This window comes from Prionailurus bengalensis, chromosome C2 (genome assembly GCF_016509475.1).
Source record: "Prionailurus bengalensis isolate Pbe53 chromosome C2, Fcat_Pben_1.1_paternal_pri, whole genome shotgun sequence".
NCBI lineage: Eukaryota > Metazoa > Chordata > Mammalia > Carnivora > Felidae > Prionailurus > Prionailurus bengalensis.
Window position 1 is genome coordinate 152,623,676 of NC_057350.1, and position 19,841 is coordinate 152,643,516.

Below are 19,841 nucleotides of genomic sequence, written 5' to 3' on the forward strand. Positions count from 1 at the left end.
TATGTACTGTGTGTGTGTCCACACCGTAGAATCGTCACCCCCCTGGAGACATCGTCACCCGCACTGAGAATGCGTGGCATAGACCAGGAAATCTAAATGCTAAATTCAAATCCTGGCTTTGCCACATACCAGCTGGATGGCCTTGAGCAAGTTACATAACCTCTCCTCCCCTCAGTGTCCTCACCTGTTAGCGTTACAGCTGATTCTGGGGTCACTGGGTTACATGAGTTCACATCTGCTGTGCTGCATAAAGGTTTGCTGTGGTTATGCCCAACCCCCCCCTCCTCCTAACCCCCCCCCCCCACCGCCACCGGCCCGTAGCAGAAAGTGGGAATATCCTAGACTAGCATTCAAGGCATAAGCATACCCTTACCTCCTTTTGCTGGGTCTCCCCCACAAAGCTTTATTCAGACCAAGTCACCTGTCTTGTGTGTCTGTGCCTATCACTGCCACGCTGTTCCCGCCAGCCTCACGGCGTCTCCACTATGGCTCTTGCCTGGAAGCCCGCCCAGCACCCTTACCCCTCTACCCAACAGAAACCAGGCTACTGTTGTCAGTTACCGTCTCCACTGGAAGAGAAACTGAGGGTGATAAGGACTTGCAAGCGAGTGGAGGGAAGACAAATCTCTTTTTTTTCCCCTTAGTTTATTTATTTATTTTGAGGAGGGGGAGGGGCAGAGAGAATTTCCCTGTCAGTACAGAGCCCGATGCGGGGCTCGATTTCAAGAACCAAATTGTGAGATCACGACCTGAGCCAAAATCAAGAGTCGGACACTCAACTGACTGAGCCACCCAGGTGCCCCAAAAGGACAAATAATTCTTTTTTTTTTTTTTAATTTTTTTTCAACGCTTTTTTTTAATTTATTTTTGGGACAGAGAGAGACCGAGCATGAACGGGGGAGGGGCAGAGAGAGAGGGAGACACAGAATCGGAAACAGGCTCCAGGCTCCGAGCCATCAGCCCAGAGCCCGACGCGGGGCTCGAACCCACGGACCGCGAGATCGTGACCTGAGCTGAAGTCGGACGCTCAACCGACTGCGCCACCCAGGCGCCCCAGGACAACTAATTCTTATCCTTCACTGGATTCTGCCAGTCTTCCCAGGGTCCCATCTGTAAGGTGTCTCAGAGGTCCCGTCCGAGTCACCCGAAACTGTTGGGGAGGAGGAAAAATAATTTCCCCTCTACCCTTCTGAGTTCTTGGCTGAGGCCTCTGTAACAAACGACTACCAAAAGAAACGCAAATAGGTTATTGACATGTACGCATCGTATATACCTGGGGGGTAGGCAGGAAAAAATGAGTGTCTCCTCACGTTAGCTTAGAATTCAGGCTTAAACACCCGCTTAATAAGGAGAAGGCAGGGGTATGCGTTCTTCTCGGGAGAGAGTCAGTGATTTGGAGGAAAGACGGAAGGGTCTTTGGAAGAAGAGATGGGAGGGGTGACAGTTTGTGACCCAGTGTGTCTGGATGTGGTGGGGACTTCTAGTCTCCTCTCCTGTGACAAGTGTCAGTGCTCCCCGGTGGGTGGTAGAAACTCCAGGGGAGAGGATCTATGGCACCCGAGCTCCTTTTGGGGACTCTGAGTTCAGGCAGATCGGGAGGGTCAGAGACAGCCTCCGCCGTATCTGCTCTTTCTCGAGCCCAAAATGATCAACACATCAAAGTGGCACATTTGGTGATGTCGCATTCTGCTGCTCTTCGCAAGGAACAGCTCAGGCGAGGGGGAGATGCCAAAGGGTCTGTGAGAGGGAGGGGTGAAGACCGGCCCAAGGAATAGGGCAGCACAGTGGGGGAGCCCTGGGGAGGGGTGAGCAGGGGCCCAGGGAGAACCTGTCCAGCCTTTGCCGAGGTCTGTGGAGGCGTGGCCCGTGCGGGAAGGCGGCTGGGGCTCTCCCGTGGCTCGGAGTGGACAGAGAAGGCAAAGCCCCAGCTGCACTTTCCTTGGCCCATTTCTCAGGGTGGTGCTTGCGGCCTCAGGGATGAGGTCACGTCTCCCTCAGGGCCGCCGGGCAGGCTCGCTCGCCACTGGCCATAAAACGGCACGTTCCTCAAGCCCAGGGTTCCTCTCCCCTGGTGCAACCTCCTTCGTGTGCAAGCTGTGCGTGCGGGCCTACCACGTGCGTCACCCTGTAGGATTGGGGAGGCGAGGGAACCGGCACAAAAAAGCATCCCACTTGCTGGGCCGTGACTCACGGTCCGGTCTGCTGCCAGCTCCTGTGGGACAGCGAAAGCCGCTGTGTTAGCATCTAGGAGGTGGGCTGGCAGCCGGGCCCGCCAGCCGGGTGAGGGGCGAAGGGGAGCGCAGCCCCCACAGGCACTGGTGGGGAGGTGGTTAGAGCAGGGTGGGACCTCCGGAGGGGAAGGGGAAGGGGCAGGACCTTGCCCGGGCCGTGCTTACTGGCCTGGGGCTGAGACTCCCAGTGAGCAGAACCCACAGAGGGGTCAGGCGCGCAGTTTGCATTTTGGAAGAGAATGGTCAACGGGGGCAAATGGCAAGAGGTGTGAGGGCCACGGATGGGCAGGGGAGGCGATGCAGACCCTGGCTGGGGACAAAGACGCAGAGCATCGGATCGCAGAGGTGGTCGCTGACGGGCGGTGGGAGAGGCTGTCCAGGAAGACGGGACAGCTGATGAGGATAATGGTGCAGTGGGTGAGGTTGTCCGGGAAGACTGTGTGACTGCAAGAGAGAGAGAGAGAGAGAGAGAGAGAGTCTTGGCAGGATCCCAGATAGGCGCTCTCAGAGAAGCAAGAAGGGAGTCACAGGCAGGAGAAGGGAGGCCGAAGCAGCTGGCCCCGCCGGGTCGCCCCTGAGACAGGTGGCTCTGGGGTGGGGATGAGGAAGGGCAGGCGTGGGGGTGGGGTGCCACAGCATCCTGGCCAGAGGGAAAGGAGGAAGGGAAACCGAGGCCGCAGACTTCCTCAAATGCCAGCAGGTCGGTCGCCCAGCTGGCAGCACCGCCGTCCCACCCATAGCTCGGTCCTGGGGTCCTGGCGGCCAGGACTGAGGAGGCCGGGTGGGGAGCGCACAGCACAGCCCTGCCCGCAGAAAGACACAGTTCCGACGGCCACAGCAGTGCAGGGGCACAGGCTGCAGGATGGGCCGTGAGGAGCCAGGCAGGCCTCGGAGGAGTCCCCTGATCCTTTAATAAACGTGGCCCACAGGTGCCAGACCCCAGCCAGGCCCCAGGAGAGGGAGGGATCGGCAGTAGAATTTGCCTGGTAGGTGAGCCAGGCAGGTGGGTCCCGGCAGGCACCGGCTTCGAGCCAGGGCAGGCAGCGGGAGAGTAGCCCGGAGAGTCAGGCCCAGCTGTTCCCCGTCTGGCGGACCGGGGCAGGCTGTGGGAGACGGTGGGGACAGAGCCTGCCCCGGTTTGTGGGTGAAGCTTGTGCCCGGCACACATGTGCCTCCGGCTTGACCGGAGGACCTAGGGAGGCCCTGAGTGCCTTGATGGAGGGAGGCGAGGGGAAAATAAATCAGAAGCCCCTACCAGGTGCCAGGCACTCACTAAGTGCCTTTTGTGCCAATGTGTCTCAGAAGCCACGCACTTGCCAATCTCCTAAGAATTTCATCAAAATGCAGCCTGATTCAGTGGCGGGGCCAGAGGTGCCACATGTCTGTAAGCTCCCGGTGCCTGGGGCCTCGCTTTGGAGAGAGAAGCTCTACTTCGTTTCATCCACACCCCAGGGCAGCCGGGTGAGTACCGTGGGCTCTCTTTTCACACGCAAGGAAACTGAGGTACAGTGGCTTTTGGTGGCTCACGAGACCTACACTGTTTCCTGTCCTGCCCGCCACAATGGGGGCAAATAACACAGCCCCCACACCGTCACGTCCTCCAGTCCCCTGCTTTGTGTGTCCCCCCAGACTCAGTCCCCCAGGTTTGTGAATTCAGACCCTCCTGCCATCAGCTGGCCTCCAGCCTGGAGCTTCTGAGCTCGCCTGCGGCGGTATCTAAAGAAACCAGGCAGGCCTTGGAGTGAACCTCACAGGAAACCAGAGACTATTGGCTAACTTTGCAAATAAAGATGCCCTCGGGGGGGCGGGGGGGGGGTGGGAAGGGAAATACTCCGTGACAGACAGACAGAGGGACGGGGTGGCTGATTGTCACAATTGTCAAGTCCAGAAGTTCCCTTCCCAGGCCCAGCCCAGGTAAGAAACAGAGAACTGGCCAGCACCTGTGGGCTCGCGGGGTGGGGCCCGGTGGTCAGAGGTCACCGTGGGTTACAGATGCTGGTTTTCGCTTTACGTGCTAAGAGGGACCACTTTCCGGAAGATGTTGCTGCCGAAGGGCCAAGGGGCTTGAGGGGTGGCGGGCAGCGTGTGATCAGACCATTTGGGACGCGCTCAACGCGGGGTGTGATTAGAAGCATCAGCACTTACGTGCCAGGGGACGAGTAGACATTCCCTGAAAACAAATGGCATCTGGATGAGAGTGAGGAAGTATTAGGCGCTTTTTAAGGTAAATTGTAAGGAAGTTGTTATTTTGTATAAAAAGAGTTCTTATTCTTTTAGAGACTCATACTTACCTGTTTATGGGTGAAACGCTATGATGCCTGGATCTGTTTTTAATTAATGTAGTAGGGTATGAAGTAGAATTGCATGGGACAGTGACCATGAGTTGCCAATTGAAGCTACGTGATGAGCCTGGGGGCTCTCTCTGCCTTTATGTAGGCTAGAAAAGTTTGTAATAAAAAATGTTTAATGTAGAATCTGCATTTTAGTTTTTATTTATTTTTTTAATTTTTTTTCAATGTTTATTTATTTTTAGAGAGAGACAGAGCGCCAGCGGGGGGATGGGGGGCAGAGAGAGAGGGAGACACAGAATCCGAAGCGGGCTCCGGGCCCTGAGCTGTCAGCACAGAACCCGATGCGGGGCTCGAACTCATGAGCCACGAGCTCATGACCTGAGCCCGAGTCAGATGCTTAACCGACTGAGCCACCTTGCAGTTTAAATGTAAATATAACTATGCTTAATACGGGTATAAGAATATGCATGGACATTGGATGGGAAAGGGCAAAAAGCTAGCTGTGGTTGATTCCGGGAAGTTGGATGGTGGAAAGTTTGGTTCTGTCTTGTTTTTCCTTTTCTTCCCGTGCTTTTGCGGTGCCTCCTACGTTTTTTTATAAAGCGCACCACTGCATTTCCAGCGACAACCATTTTAATGAATAAATCGCTGACACAAATTCGATGTCCAATGCTGTTGTAATCACTCTGAGGACACGGCCTCAGAAGGCGCGTGCCGTGGGAAAACCGTCTCAGAAATTATGAGCGGACACACACATGGGTGCAAGAGAGGAGGAAACACGTTGAGGTCCGGTTGACGACTGGCCGGACCCGTCACTTCTCATTACTTGACCTTTATCTCACAGGTTCTGTAGTCTGCGCTCTGTAGGTTGACAGCCGAGCTCAGAGAAAGGCCAGGGAGCTTTAGGATTTCCCCTCCTCCAGAAAAGGTCATTTTCTTTTTCAAATGCGTTAAAGTTTATTTGTGTGTTTAGAGAGACAGAGAGTGCGCGAATGAGCGGGGGAGGGGCAGAAAGCGAGGGACAGAGACCAAACTCCAAGCAGGCTCTGCACTGCCAGCACGGGAGCCCCACCAAGACCTCGAACCCACAAACTCGGAGATCATGACCTGAGCCGAAGTCAAGAGTCTGACGCTTAATGGACTCAGCTGCGCAGGCGCCCTTTTTCCAAGTACTTTCTTCTCGTTTTAAAATTTTATTTATTTTTGAGAGAGAGAGAGGGCACGTGCGCAAGCAGGGGAGGGGCAGAGAGAGAGGACAGACAGAGAGGATCCCAAGCGGGCTCTGCGCTGCTGACAGCAGACAGCGGGGGTTCAAACTCACGAACCGCGAGGTCATGACCTGAGCCGAAGTCAGACGCTCGAGCGGCTGAGCCACCCAGGCGCCCCCTGAAATGCTTTACACAGAAAACTCAAGGTAGAAAACAACTTGACCCCAAAAGAAAAAGAAGGTTGGATTGTGTGAGAAGCAGACGAGAAAGTTCCCTGGGGAAGCTTCTGCGGGGCAGGTCAGCCCATGCCCGGGGTTGCCTGGGAGGGGACTGGGCCCTGTAAGAGGACGCAGGCAGGAACTGGGCTGCTGAGCCTTGGGCACCACTCTTTGTCTGCCTGTCTGTCTGCATGTCCGTCTGTGTGGATGCACGCCAGTATGGTTCCGCGTCTTTTGCCTGCCTCTTTGCTTGGCTTCATTTTCACGCAGGGAATCCGGGCAGGACGTGGCTCTTGCCCGCCCCCCAGGGAAGGGGGCACCGACTGTGTGTCAGCCACACGCCCAGCCATACCCTAGCCGGGCTCCACGGCCGTCACTCTCTGCGTCACAGTGGATAGGAGAGGCAGTTGGGCTTTGGAAGCCCTGACTCTGCACCTGACCTTGCTAAGCCTCGAGTCCTGCTTTAAAATGAATGCCAGCCGTGAGCTGAGAATCGCTGAAGGCGAGTGACGGGTGGAGGTCGAATATCTGTATCAAGGGCAAGGTATATCCAGTTCTGACCACACCGTCTGGCCCGTATTTGGCGCTCAAGAAACAATATGGGTTGTCATTGTGGGAAGCCGCGGATCGGAAAGTTTGTGCGCCTTAAGACCACTAACCACGTTCAAATGCGGTTACGAGGGGCCGGGAGGAGGACGTATGCCAGAGCCCATCAGGTCAGAACCAGCATCCACTCCCCAGCCCATCCTCCCCCAGGAGACACCTCATCGCGCACCCCCGCCCCCCTCCCGCAGAAAGGCAGCAGTATTGGGGAGGGCCCCACACCAGAGACCCTGGCCTCAGAGACCGTCCATCTCAGGGTCTGGGCCATTCAGCTACCCCCTCCCCAGCTCAACCTCTGACCTGGAACAGAGGCCTCGGCTACCCGTTTTGTTCAGGCTCAGATATTTCCCGCTGAAGGTGTTCAGAGCCAGCGCCCTCCGTGCACGAGCCAGACAGGGAGGCGGACTCCTGCTGTCCAACAACGGGTCGCAGTTACGGAGAGGCACAGCCACGGTGGCACAGGCCAGGTCTCCGCTGCCTTTTCCGGGAACTTGCTCTCGTTCCCAGCAGCACAGTCCAGGGATTCCAAGGGCTTGCAACACTGGCTCTGCCCAGGAGGGCCAATGCTGGCGCTTCCGGCCGAGTCGTGATCCCGCCCGCCCTCCCTAGGGGCTCAGAAACCCGCTGGCTGCTGAGGGCTGGAATTCTCTCGGCCCTGCAGCCACACCTCCTCCTCAGGTCTGGCCAAAGAGCAGCTATTGCGGATTATGAACCTTTGTAGGGAAGGAAACCTAGCTCGCGTCTCTTTAAATGTTTTTCTAAAGTATTTTTGCAGGCCCTCTTTGTCCTTTTCCTTAAACCTAAGTTCCACGTCAAATACGGCACGCTCAAAGAACAGTGTGCAGGCTCACGACTTACAGATCGATCTCGCACCCAACCAGCAGCCAGGCAGCAGGAGAGACCCAGGCCGGCCCCCACCCAGCGGCCCCCCTCACTTCCCTTCCTGACTGCCACCCTGCCCTCCCCGAAATCCCCACAACCCTGATCGTGATGGCCATTGCTCCCTCACTCGTCCTTAGGGCTTTACCCACCTAGATATGCATCCCTGCACAATATGCATTGCCGCTGCCCGCTCCTGACCTTTATATGCACGGATTCACACAGTCGGTCTGCTCTGGAGTCTGCATTTTTAAAATGCATCCGTGCCGTGGGAGATGTGGATGAACGCGCGCAAATGTTCGCGGTGGCGTCGTCCACAGAAACCTCGCCCTGCAAGCCAGCCAGGAGTACGACGGTGAGGTAGATAATCGTGGACCGCTCGCACCCTGCCTGCCTATACAGCAATGGCAATGAGCGGGCTTGACCCTAGGGAACATGCCTATGCTCAGTGCCTTCGGCTTCAGCGCCCCCCCCCCACCCCACACCCGCCCCTGCTCCCCACCTCCACCTTCGTTTACCTGGAAGATTGCCCCGGCTTCAAGACTCAGCTGAAATGATCCAGTCCCTGGGTCTCCCCCTAGCTTTTCTTCTGATAGTCTGCTACTGAACAGTAACCACAATTCCCAGAGACTGTATCTTAGCCACGTTTACCTCCATAGAATTCAGCACAGCACCTACTGTTGGGGAAGTCAAAGAAAAACTAAGATCTCCAACCCAGAAAAAAAACCTCTCACAGAGATAACAGAGAAAACACCGGTACTGTTAAACAGACAGGCCACCAGAATGTGATGGGCATCGCGGGCGATCCGCTGAGAGACGGCAGAGATGGGGGGAGATGGAATCTCACCCTTTCATAGGGCCCAGCGGTTAGGATCCCTGCCGTGAGAGAGCACACCTAGTTCTCAGCCACACACTGTCATCCTGACTCTACCGTGATAACTGAAGGGACCGTCTGTGATAGCTGGCTGGCTTCTTCCCGAGAAGAAATAGACTCCTATCTTTAAGACGGGAGGGATGTTTGCAATTTGAACCAGAAGGGCACCCACCCAAGTCAGGCTCCTACCCTTCCAGAGAAACTGGGAGACACAGGTGCTAATTCTTGATGTTTATATTTCCTTTTTTTTTTTTTTTAAGTTTATTTATTTTGAGAGAGACAGAGACGGCGCGAGCGGGGGAGGGGCAGAGCGAGGGAGAGAGAGGGGCCCAAGCAGGCTTCGTGCTGTCAGCGCAGGGCCAGATGCGGGGCTTGAACCCATGGAACCGTGAGATCATGACCTGGGCCGAAACCAGGAGTCAGGGCTCTACAGACTGAGCCACCCAGGTGCCCCTTGATGTTTATATTTCAAAGAAAGGAGCCCCAGGCCCCTGAGAAAGATTCCTGGGACATAAAGCAGACAAAAGACGTGATCACATTCCCAAAAGGACGCATGTCGTCATTTCAAAGAGAGGAGAAAACACTCCAGTGATGAGTTTCCTTTTGTTTTGTTTTTCTTTTTAATTTTTTTGTGTGTGTGTTTTATTTTATATTTGAGAGAGATAGCGAGCATGAGCAGGGGAGGGGCAGAGAGACAGAAACGGAATCCGAAGCAGGCCCCAGGCTCTGAGCTGTCAGCACAGAACCCCACTTGGGGCTCAAACTCACGATCGGTGAGATCATGACCTGAGCCCAAGGCAGACGCTTAACCGACTGAGCCTCCCAGGCACCCCCAGCGACGAATTTCCTAAAGCAAAGGCCCTAGGAATGAGGAGGCAGAGGACAATCTCTTCCCTTATTTTCAGCAGGGAGAATTAAGCCTCTTATTTTGAATTGTTATTTGTCCTTACAAAGGTACATAATTAGCTTAGTTAATAATTTATTTAAAATCCATCTCTTCCTCAATTACCAGAAAAAAGCCCTAAAACATTTCCTTTCAGAATTTCACAGTTTGGCAGGGACAGATAAATACCACAACGTGCTCGGAAGATGAAAGGAGAGGGTGGTGTGTCCAACCCAGAGCAAAAGCAGCTTCCGGAAAGGGGTGGCTCACCCAGGAGGCTCTCGCCTCCGGTCTGGCTTCCTCCTGTTGCTGCTTCTGGCTTGGGGTGTTTGGCCCGTGGAAACACTGGAGGGGGGGTGAGGCCCTGTGGTCGCAGGTAGATTGGTTGCCGAGGTGTAGACAGCCGCTCCGTTTACTTGCACGGGGGACGGGCTGCGAGGTGCAGAATGTGCCCTTCTAGCTCCTTGGCGTGCAGTTCAAGGCCCTTCCACCTGCCCCTCTTTTGCCCTCTCATCTTTACCTCTCCCTGCATCCCCCAGGGTGTCTCTTATAAAATCAGCTGTCCTTGTAAGTGGGAAAACCATCAGGACCTGGGAAAACCCTGTGCCCAAGCGGCCAGGGGTGTGGGCTTGGGGGCCACACTGGAAACCTTCCTCTGTAGGCCAGGGTGAAGACTTGTCAGGGCTGAAATCGACTGATGCAGCTCTCTGCCTCCAGATGGAACCTCATCTGAACTCGGGCAGGCTGTGAGCCCAGAAGCGTCATGTTCCCTGGGCAGGCCACTGAAGAGTCACTTCTCGTGACACATGCCCCAGGACGCATGTCGTGCTTAAAGACTATTTCCTTCTGTTTGGTCCTTGTCGAAAAACTAAAACACGCCAGATTTTTAGTTGCGTTTTGTGAACGACATCGTGTCACCGTGTGTTTGAAGGCAGGAAATGAGCTGAGCCTACAGCCTTCAGCCTCTTCTTCTCCAGAGAAAAGGACTCCAAATTTCCTTGCCACCAGTGATGAGAGCTAGATTCGGGGGTCTGGCCGTGAGGACTCCCTAGTTGTGGCTGGAGAGGAAATGTCCCCGCCTTCTTCATTTCCTGACTGCCTGCCTTTTGCCTGACGGTCAGACTACCGGGTTCTGAGTCCCGAGGGGAGAGACCCAGGGAAAGTGTTCAGGCTCGCATCGTGGACCATCTTCTTTGGCGGGGGAGGGAGGGGGCTGTGACTACTATTTCTTGTTCCAACTCTAGAGAAGTGGTCCACAATAGCCTGCACACTCCTCCTCCAAGAGGGGAAGCCTGGGGGCGAGGCGGGAGCATGGCTCTGTGGAGAGATAGACCTGGTTCTGCTGTTCCCTGGACAAGCTTCCCTGATCTCCCAGAGCCTCTGCTGGCTCATTTGTACGGGAGAGACAACCATCGCATGCGGGCCTGTGGACAGAATCGAAGAGGGGCTTGTGTATGGAGTGTGCTAGTCCGTGGGCACCGAAGAAGGGCAGCCTCCTCTCCTTCCACAGCGGGCTCTCCGAGGATAACTTCAGGCTCTGGAACATTCTCAGGCTCAATGGCACCCCCACAAAGAACGATGGGGTCAGGGCTCTAGCAATCTGTACTTTCCTCTAATTCCCTTTGGTTCAAAAGAACAAAAATGATGGGGCCCCTGGGTGGCTCAGTCGGTTAAGTGTCCCGCTTCGACTCGGGTCATGGTCTCACGGTCCGCGGGCTCGAGCCCCGAGTCGGGCTCTGTGCTGACAGCGCAGGGCCTGGAGCCTGCTTCCCATTCTGTGTCTCCCTCTCTGTCTGCCCCTCCCCAGCTCTCACTGTCTCTCTCTCTCTCTCTCAAAAAAGTAAACAAACATTAAAAAAGAAAATTAAACCACAATTTTATCGGCATTTAGACGGAGCCTCTAACCCGGTCTTCACTCAGGGGCCTAAAAAGCCATCAGCGGAGACCCCGGAGGGAAAACCACCAACTGGCCAAGGAACGTCAAACAAGAGAACACGCACAGGATCCAGCAGGCAGTGAGCAGGATGTGAAGGCAAAAGATGGGGGAAGCGGCCCGAAAAGGATGTGGGACTGAAGAGGAAAGTGGACTTGGGCCACTTAAATGAAAGGGGAAGTAAAGAACAGGGAAGCTGATTGGAAACACTGGGTAAATGATGACCCCAAAAAAGTTAAAAAATAAATGAGCAGGCCTGAGAAAAGGAAGTGGGCCAGAGTTGGGGGGGGGGGGGTGGGGGCGGGCAGCAGGGCAGGATCGGAGAGGGAGTGAGTTTATACTTGGGTGGGAAACGCATGTGCGCTCCAAGCTCTGCTTCTGGGTTCAGCACAGACTCTTGCAGCTGGACGGCACTTAGCAAAACCTTGACTTACGGGAAGAGAGGGCGAGGAGGCCTGAGAACGGCCGGGAGGGGTTGTGTGCTTGCTGGCCACGGCCCTCAGCGGGTGCTTCACCCCAACACCTGTCCTTCCTCTCACACCCCCATCTGTATGACACCCGGCTGATGAGGCCCCGCAGAGAAAGCTTATCTGCTTGGATCCCTCACTCGGTTCCTGGTGGCCTCGGGGGCCTGGAAAGCCCGTGTCCGGCCCATCCGACCCCCGGCTGCCCTTCAACCTGCCCCGGAGACCACCCTCGAGGACTGTCCCCAGCTTTAAGCTCATCTCCCAGGCCTGGGACATCTCAGAAGCTCCAGGAATTAGAGGATCCACCTTTCCCAAAAAGTTCCCTCCCTTGATAAGACTACCAAATTCAGAGGAACATTCAACGCACGAGACATCCACTAAGTGCTCAGGGTTCAAGCGAGGGCCGCTGGCCTGGGATCAGGAAAGATACTTGTGTGCCCTGTCGGCACGTCTGGGAACCGGACAGTTAAAAGGCCACCGTCATTACCAGTCCCACAGGGCAATTTGGAATGAAGGTCTAGGATACAATACTTGCGTTCCTACAAGTATTCCTGGGGCATTGGCTCTGTGCCAGGCCCCTCCCTCTGTTGAACGCTGGTCCACAGAGCTGAAGGAGACACCGGTCCTCGCTCAGGAACTCCCAGTCTCGGGCAGGACACACAGGCTGGCCGCGTGTGAGCCCCCACTGCAGCCGTCCCACAGGCCAGCTGTGCGGCCTTGAGCAAGTTACTTGCCTTCTCTGAGTACATCTCCTTGTCCATAGAGATCGTTAACCTTTTACGTGTCGGCTCCCGTTTATTGAGCATGAACCACAGGCTTCCATATTAGACTGTCTGCTTACTTATTTCATTTTCCATGTAACTCGTATTTTTGTTCATTTTTAAAATGTCACGTGAATTAAATGAAAGTTCCCGCCCCCACACAGGTAATATGTGTTTAGCAATGAGCCTGAGAACTGAGTAAAAATTCAGTAAAGGGTTGTTTACTCTCCCCTTTGCCCTCTCCCCCCAGAAAATCTGAAAAGAAAATACCTGTTATTTCAAGGGAAAAAAAAAAAATAAAAAGAACTTTACAGATGGGATATCCACAACGCCTAGGGTGGGAGTGAACAGCACAACAGTTCACGGGAGACCCGGATGGTTGCAGAGGTCCAAAGTGCTTCTGTTTCCTCACCAAATGCATTTATTTGAGTGCCTGCTGTATGCAACACACTGTGCCGGGTGCAATCCTCAGAATGGCGCTGTGGGCAGACGTGAGAATGAGTCCCAGTCTTGCAGATGAGGGACAGTCAGACTCAGAGCTTCCAAGTTCACCCGAGGTCACTTGGCCAGAGGGCAGACGTGAGATCCAGCCAAGGGAGAGCCCGAACCTGCCCACCTCCCCGCTATCCCTCCTCAGTGACCCAGGGACTCCTGCTCGATTTAGAGGAGATCCCTGTGGGTAGGGCACAGTGCCAAGGATGGAAATTAAGCCTATTTCATGCAGATTTGGCAAAATCAAGCCAACCCACCAGCACAGTTTCTGGGCTGCAGGCCCCAACACAGGCACGAAGAGATGCCACACAGTCTCATTGTCCTTGGCCTCCTGTCAAGGCCAGCTTCGCCAGCTCCTTTCCCCGGGGGAGAAGGGGGAAGGGAGAGGGTCGTAGCTCCAGGATCCCTGACTTACGACCACTGAGGGCTTGACTCATTCGCTCCTACACGGCTGCGCGTCTGGAAAGACGTTCAACAAGCCACCTGCACGCAGGTAGGAATCTCCCCGTCTCCCCATATCTCCGCTCGAGCCATTTCAACCGGACATCTGTGTAGCTCACAAAGGGTAGCATCTCAGCCATTTTCTGTGGTTGAACTTAAACATTGTTTTTGTTTAAGTTGATTTATTTTGAGAGAGCGAGAGAGCGCACGCCGGAGGGGCAGAGACAGAGAGAGAGAGACAATCCCCCGTGGACTCTGTGCTGACAGCGTGGGGCTCGATCCCACAAACCCATGAGCCCATGACCTGAGTCGAAATCAAGATTCAGATGCTCACGGCGCCTGGGTGGCCCAGTCGGTTGGGAGTCTGACTCTTGGTTCCAGCTCAGGTCATGATCTTGCAGTCCCTGAGTTCGAGCCTCACACCAGGCTCTGCGCTGACAGTACAGAGCCATCTTGGGATTCTCTCTCCCTTTCTCTTTGCCTCTCCCGTGCTCGCTCGCTCACGCTCCCTCTCAAAATAAATGAATAAAAACTTTAAAAAAAGAGAGAGAGATGCTCGACTGACTGAGCCGCCCAATCACTGCTAAATTTAAACGTTATTGATTAAGGTCACAGCCAGAGATTTGTCTCTGAGAAAAGGGTATTGGCTGCTGAAAGCCAGGAACGCATACACTCTCCCTGGAGATGCTGGGAACGTCAGCCCAGGCTGAGAGGGCCCAGGGCAGAAAGGCTTAACCCCCTTCGTCCCAGAAGAATCTGGATAAGATGCAAAGATGGGCCAGAACACAAAGCGGAGGCTGCGAGGGCGGGCCCTCACTTTGAAAGAGACACAGTCTGGGCAAAACCAGTGTGAAAAGGAGGCAGCAGGGTGTGGACACTCCCTTGGTTAAAAAGTGCGAACTTTGCTTTTGGTTGTGGTGGGGAGGGAGGCAGTGACAACCAGGAGGCGTGCTATGAACACGCTTAGGGTTTCTCAGGGGCCCGTCTGTGGCATCACAAGGAAGAGGAGGAGGCCTCCGAGGGCCAGGGGGAAAGCGGAGCCCTTGCAGCCTCTGGAGTGAAGAACAAGCGAGCCCTGGCTAGGGAGGAGGGGGAGGAATGCGAAGTGTGACTTCCCAACCCGTGCAGAAACGTCTTCCCCTTCAATTTTTGTTCTGAGGGAAGCGGGGATTAAGAATCATGGGGAAGACCAGGCCAAAGTGAGGGCCGGGCTGGTAATTATGGGGTGAATTCGCCACCCGGGCCCAGCACAGCAGGCTACTGGGGCACGGGCCCCCAGACGGGCTCCGCACCCCTTTCACGACCCTGTGATGGCAGTGGTGACACCCTCTTCACTTGACCTTGAGGGGTGGCCGTCTGTGGCTGTCTGCTTAGAACTAAGGCATTTCCGACTTTTGGTGCTAACCCCAGAAAAGTCCTGGGCAAACGGAGACGAGGTGGTCACTCGAGAGTGTATGACTCTGTCTTATCCCTTCAGGAAGAGAAGGACCTGTTGGTTCCAAGAGGAAGGGGAAGAGAAAGGGATCTCAAAAACAAAGATGAGGGGCTCTGCGTACAGGTCTGCTCAAGGCTCTGGAGAGTATCTGAGACCTCTCTCTTCAGTCTTGGCTTCCTATGGGACAAATTGGGGTCCAGAGGGTGGAGGGGTGGGGATAAGGAAGGAAGAGGAGAATCGCCTGGGGAAGTTTGGACTACAAGTGTGAATTATGGCTGCACCCCCACCATCCTACCCCCTGTTCTCCACACCCATAGTCCTCTCTCCCACTATTGACACCCTGGTCAACCTTTTGGGTAGACATTTGACGATCCAAGAAGAAAAGATCTGCCTCGAGCTTTAAAAGGTCTAGATTCAAATGTTAGCTGAGCCGTTCACTGCACACCTCTGAACAAGTCCCTGAACCTCTCAGAGACCTGACTTCCTCTTCCGTCAGGGGAATCCTTTATGGCCTCCGTCAGGAGTCTGTCCGTCTTGGGGATTAAACAAGATGACGTGTGACACTGGGAAGTGTATCAGTTAGGCGCCCGACCGATACTTGTTTCTTTCAGCCTGCCCATGTGTGGGGCCAGCTAGAATCCCAACTGTTTCTCTGAGAACTAATACTGTTATTTGTTTTCCTCTCTGCTCCAGGCCGTCGCCATGCCCACCCACTCCCCCAAATCAACTTTGGAATACTTTGAGTACGATGAGTCGGCCGAAGCCTGTGATATGGGGGACGTTGTGGCCTTCGGGACCGTCTTCCTGTCCATACTTTACTCCCTTGTTTTTGCCTTTGGCCTGGTGGGAAATTTGCTGGTGGTGTTTGCCCTCACCAACAGCCGGAAGCCCAAGAGTATCACCGACATCTACCTCCTGAACCTGGCCTTGTCGGATCTGCTCTTTGTAGCCACGTTGCCTTTCTGGACTCACTACCTGATGAGCGAGCAAGGCCTTCACAACGCCGTGTGCAAACTGTCTACGGCCTTCTTCTTCATCGGCTTTTTTGGAGGCATATTCTTCATCACCATCATCAGCATCGACAGGTACCGGGCCATTGTCCTGGCCGCCAACTCCATGAACACCCGGACCGTGCAGCATGGCGTCACCATCAGCCTGGGCGTCTGGGCGGCAGCCATCTTGGTGGCAGCACCTCAGTTCATGTTCACAAAACAAAAAGAAAACGAGTGCCTTGGTGACTACCCTGAGGTCCTGCAGGACCTCTGGCCCGTTCTCCGCAACGTGGAGGCAAATTTGCTTGGTTTCCTGCTCCCCCTGCTCGTTATGAGCTACTGTTACTTCAGAATCATGCGCACACTGTTTTCCTGCAAGAACCACAAGAAAGCCAAAGCCATTAAGCTGATCTTCCTGGTGGTCGTCGTGTTTTTTCTCTTCTGGACACCCTACAACATCATGATTTTTTTAGAGACGCTTAATCTCTATGACTTCTTTCCCAATTGTGACATGAAGAAGGATCTGAGGTTGGCCCTCAGTGTGACTGAGACAATTGCATTCACCCACTGTTGCCTCAACCCCTTTGTCTATGCGTTTGCTGGAGAGAAGTTCAGAAGATACCTTTACCACCTGTGTAGGAAATGCCGGGCCGTCCTGTGTGGTCGTCCTGTCCACGTCGGTTTCTCCCCGTCGGAATCACAAACGAGCAAGCGGGAAAGCATTCTGAGCAGTAATTTTACTCACCACACCAGTGATGGAGAGGCGTCCATCCTTCTCTGAGGGGATCCCCAAAGCCTTGCCCCTCTAGAGAGCCCGGAGTTCCCAAGCCTGCCACTGAATAACGAAGACAGATTTTTTGTTTGTTTGTTTCTTACGTGCAAGACGTGACGGGCCGAATCCTCCAAAGCAACCCTGAAGCGTTTCTGAGCGTCGTGCCCAAAATTTGAGGGATGAGGGGTAGGCACGTCTCTAACTGCAAATGTCAGAGCTTTCTGTTCACAAAGGACAAAAATTCAACTCGCTGTAGCTTAGCTAAAGAGGAGGCGGGGCGTATTATTCACATGGTAGCGTGAGCAAGAGAGTGGCTGAGCCCTCAGAGTATGTAGAAACTAGGGCTTGAGTCCAGCTAGAATTTTCCTCTCTAGGGCTCTCAAATCTCTGAGTGGTGACAGAGCTCCCAGACACAGCTTAGCCAACCGAGTGGGACTGAGAACCACTCCTCTCTGCTCCCAAGGTTAAAATTCCCAGGGAAGGGCTCTCATTGGCCGAGTTTGAATCAGATGCCCCTCCCTGGACCAGGTTGTGGTTTTCACGTGGGGGAGAATAGATAAGATGGAGGCATCCATTCCAATCTCATGGTTAGAGGTGCAGGAAGACATATGTCCAAGCAGCCGGGGGCAGGAGGAGGGGGAGTGGTGCTATTTTGACCCAATAGAACAAGAGCTGCCCACCTACCTTCCCATGTATCTGGCCCAGCCTCCTCACCGATCACACCAGCCAGCAGGCACTGCCAGCCTGCTCTTCCTTAAACCCTTCTCTATCATGCCTCCAGACCCGCGAAGGCAGTCCAGTGCCCCCTGCATCCAGTCCGAGACCCTCCATCATGTGGTCCCACCAACAGGTTCTCCATTTCGTCCCCTTCCCCGAAGAATCCAGCCTCTCGGCCAACCGGATCTCTTCCATCACGCATCATCACCTGCTCCTGGGTGCAGGGAGATGAAGAGAAGGGACCCTGACCCAAACTGACAAGGAATGGTTTCCCGTCCCACCTTCGTCACTCGTCAGCTGGGTAGCTCGGGGCCAGCCCAGCTTCAGCTTCCTTATCTGTAGAATGGAAACCATGGTACTTTTCTCATAGGGAGCCTCCTTTCCGGCATGAGAAACCAGCCACCAGCCCTGGCAGGTGGCACCCCTCTTCTCTGGTTTCCAGACCTCGGCTTTCCCCCCACCTGGTGCAGCGCTTACACGGCAAACCTGCCTTGAATATCCCTTTCCAGTGGCCTCGCCGCAAACCCCTGCCCATCCGGAGAGAACCCCCATCCTTCATGCCAACTTGGAGAGCCAAGGTCACAGACACTTTCACGTGTTTAGAGTTGAAAGCATCACGTGCAGACCCTTTCGTAATCTATTTGTCTCTTCACATCAGACCCCAAATGGTTCTCGGTTTCTATGTAGTTTTGTACCGTTTGCTTTAGAAGGCTCTGCCAGGCTGTGCACTGGTCGAAGGCAACTGACTCATCTCTGTATTTCTGACACATCCTTGGGAGTCATCAGGTTGGTTCAGTCGGTGATAGAATGAATCGTGTTGCAGCAAGATCACGTCTCCTGCTTTGCTCACCATTGTCCTGTTGATAAACATTCCGCTTGTCGCCAGTATTTAGCAAATATATATTTCACAGCACTTTGGTCCGCGTAATTTCCTGTCTCCTCTTCAGTTATTTCCTTTGGACGGATTCCTCCATCATGGGGATAACTGGGTCGAAGGGCACAGCAAGGTTTTGGTTTTTGTTTTTTTTTTTTTAATTTATTTTTTTAAGGTTTTGGCTTTTGACCCATAACACGGGAAATCGGTTTATTACAAAATCTTAATTGAGCATATATGGCACGCAACACACATAAGCTCGGATCCTGAGCGGCCCCAAAGGTAAGTGAGACCAGGCCACTGCCCTTCGTGATTTAACATTCAAGTGCAGAACAGAGAAGCGAACAAGAAAAGACACTTGGCATGAATTGGTAACACGAGAGCCGTCTGACCTGAGTCTTTAAGGGTGAGGAGCTCTCCAGGCGACAGAGGGGATGGCATTCTAGGCTCAGTGAATGGCATATGGAAAGGAAGTGTGTGAGGGCATGGGGATCTTAACATGAGAAAAGCATGTGAATTTCGAAAGGCATTCGGAGCAGAGTGGGTGGGGAGAGTCTTCTGGAACATTGGCTCAAACAACAAGAGGGCGTATTCTCCCCAGGCTGCCCACAAGTTTTCTCTACTATTACCTGAACCTCCTTGCAACCTTCGGGTCATAAAACTTTCAATGAAACTTTAACTCGTTTCTGGACTCCCACGAAAAGAGGGAAACATTCTTCTGGCTTGAGAAGTAAAAGTGGAGAGACAAACACTTTCATGTCTAAATGAACATTCAATTAGTATCCTAAGAAACGGGCGCTCATCCATTTTGCTGAATAAGACAGAATAGGGAGAAAATAGGGAAGTTCACTGAAAACCCTAAATAGCAGTGATGTTGGTGTCTAAATAAAGAAAGCACATTTGAAAAAGACAGTTGGCCCTAACAGCACAGCTGCGGCAAACCCACGACTGCTTCTGAGCTCTGGGCTTCCCCAAAGTGGAGGGAAATGGTGGACCCCAAAGGCAGAGAGACATCTGTGACTGAGTCCCAACATATTAACTCTGTCACCTTGGGCAAGTTACTTGACATCTCTGAGGCTCAGCTTCCTCATCTGAAAGAGAAGAATAAAAGTGGGGCTCACCTCCTCAGATTATCATGAGGATTTCGTAGGATTGCCTCCACAACGCACACAGTGCATGCCTAGCAGAGCAAACTCAAAGAAATGGTGGTGACTATTGTTATTTTTTACCTTCTTCTTATTATTAGATTGAACCTTTCCCGGTGAAGAAACTCATGCTATCTTGTCCGTGCCTCCTTGCTCTCATGAGTCCCAGAATCACAGAATTTTAGGTGCAGGTAAGGGGCAGGAGACCCAGAGAGGGCCAGGGGCTGGTCCAAGAGGTAGATCTCTTGAAGCCAAGTCTATGGATTTTTTCCCCATCTCAAGAACAATACGGACCAATCCTATGATAACTGTAGTTAACAATACTGTGTTGCATATTTGAAAGTTGCTACGAGAGATTTAGTTGCTAATAAGATTTTTAAAGTTCTGATCACACGCACAACGTAATAACTGTGTGAGGTGATAAATGTCTTCACTGACTTTATTGTGGTAATCACTCTGGAATATATTCGTGTATAAAATCACTATTTTGCACACCTTAAACTTACAGAATGTCATCTATCAATTAGACCTGAATAAAGCTGGAAAAAGATACAGACCAACCCTGCCTCCAAGAGCAGAGAACACAGGTGGGCACGCAAAAGAAAAAAAAAAGAAAAATCCAGAA

At 53.5% G+C, this 19,841-nt stretch overlaps 1 protein-coding gene across 2 annotated transcripts; it reads left to right on the plus strand.

Moving 5' to 3' along the window:
- The first annotated feature begins 3,432 nt into the window (after nucleotides 1-3,432).
- Nucleotides 3,433-18,110, plus strand: CX3CR1 (C-X3-C motif chemokine receptor 1). Of its 2 annotated transcripts, none has more exons than XM_043595704.1 (2): nucleotides 3,433-3,692; nucleotides 15,410-18,110. In XM_043595704.1, the coding sequence occupies exons 1-2, from the start codon at nucleotides 3,447-3,449 to the stop codon at nucleotides 16,487-16,489; spliced, it is 1,326 nt and encodes a 441-aa protein (XP_043451639.1). In that variant the 5' UTR covers nucleotides 3,433-3,446; the 3' UTR covers nucleotides 16,490-18,110. The 2 variants fall into 2 exon arrangements, with proteins under 2 accessions (XP_043451639.1, XP_043451638.1); XM_043595703.1 differs by lacking the exon at nucleotides 3,433-3,692 and adding an exon at nucleotides 3,754-4,145.
- Nucleotides 18,111-19,841: the final 1,731 nt, after the last annotated feature.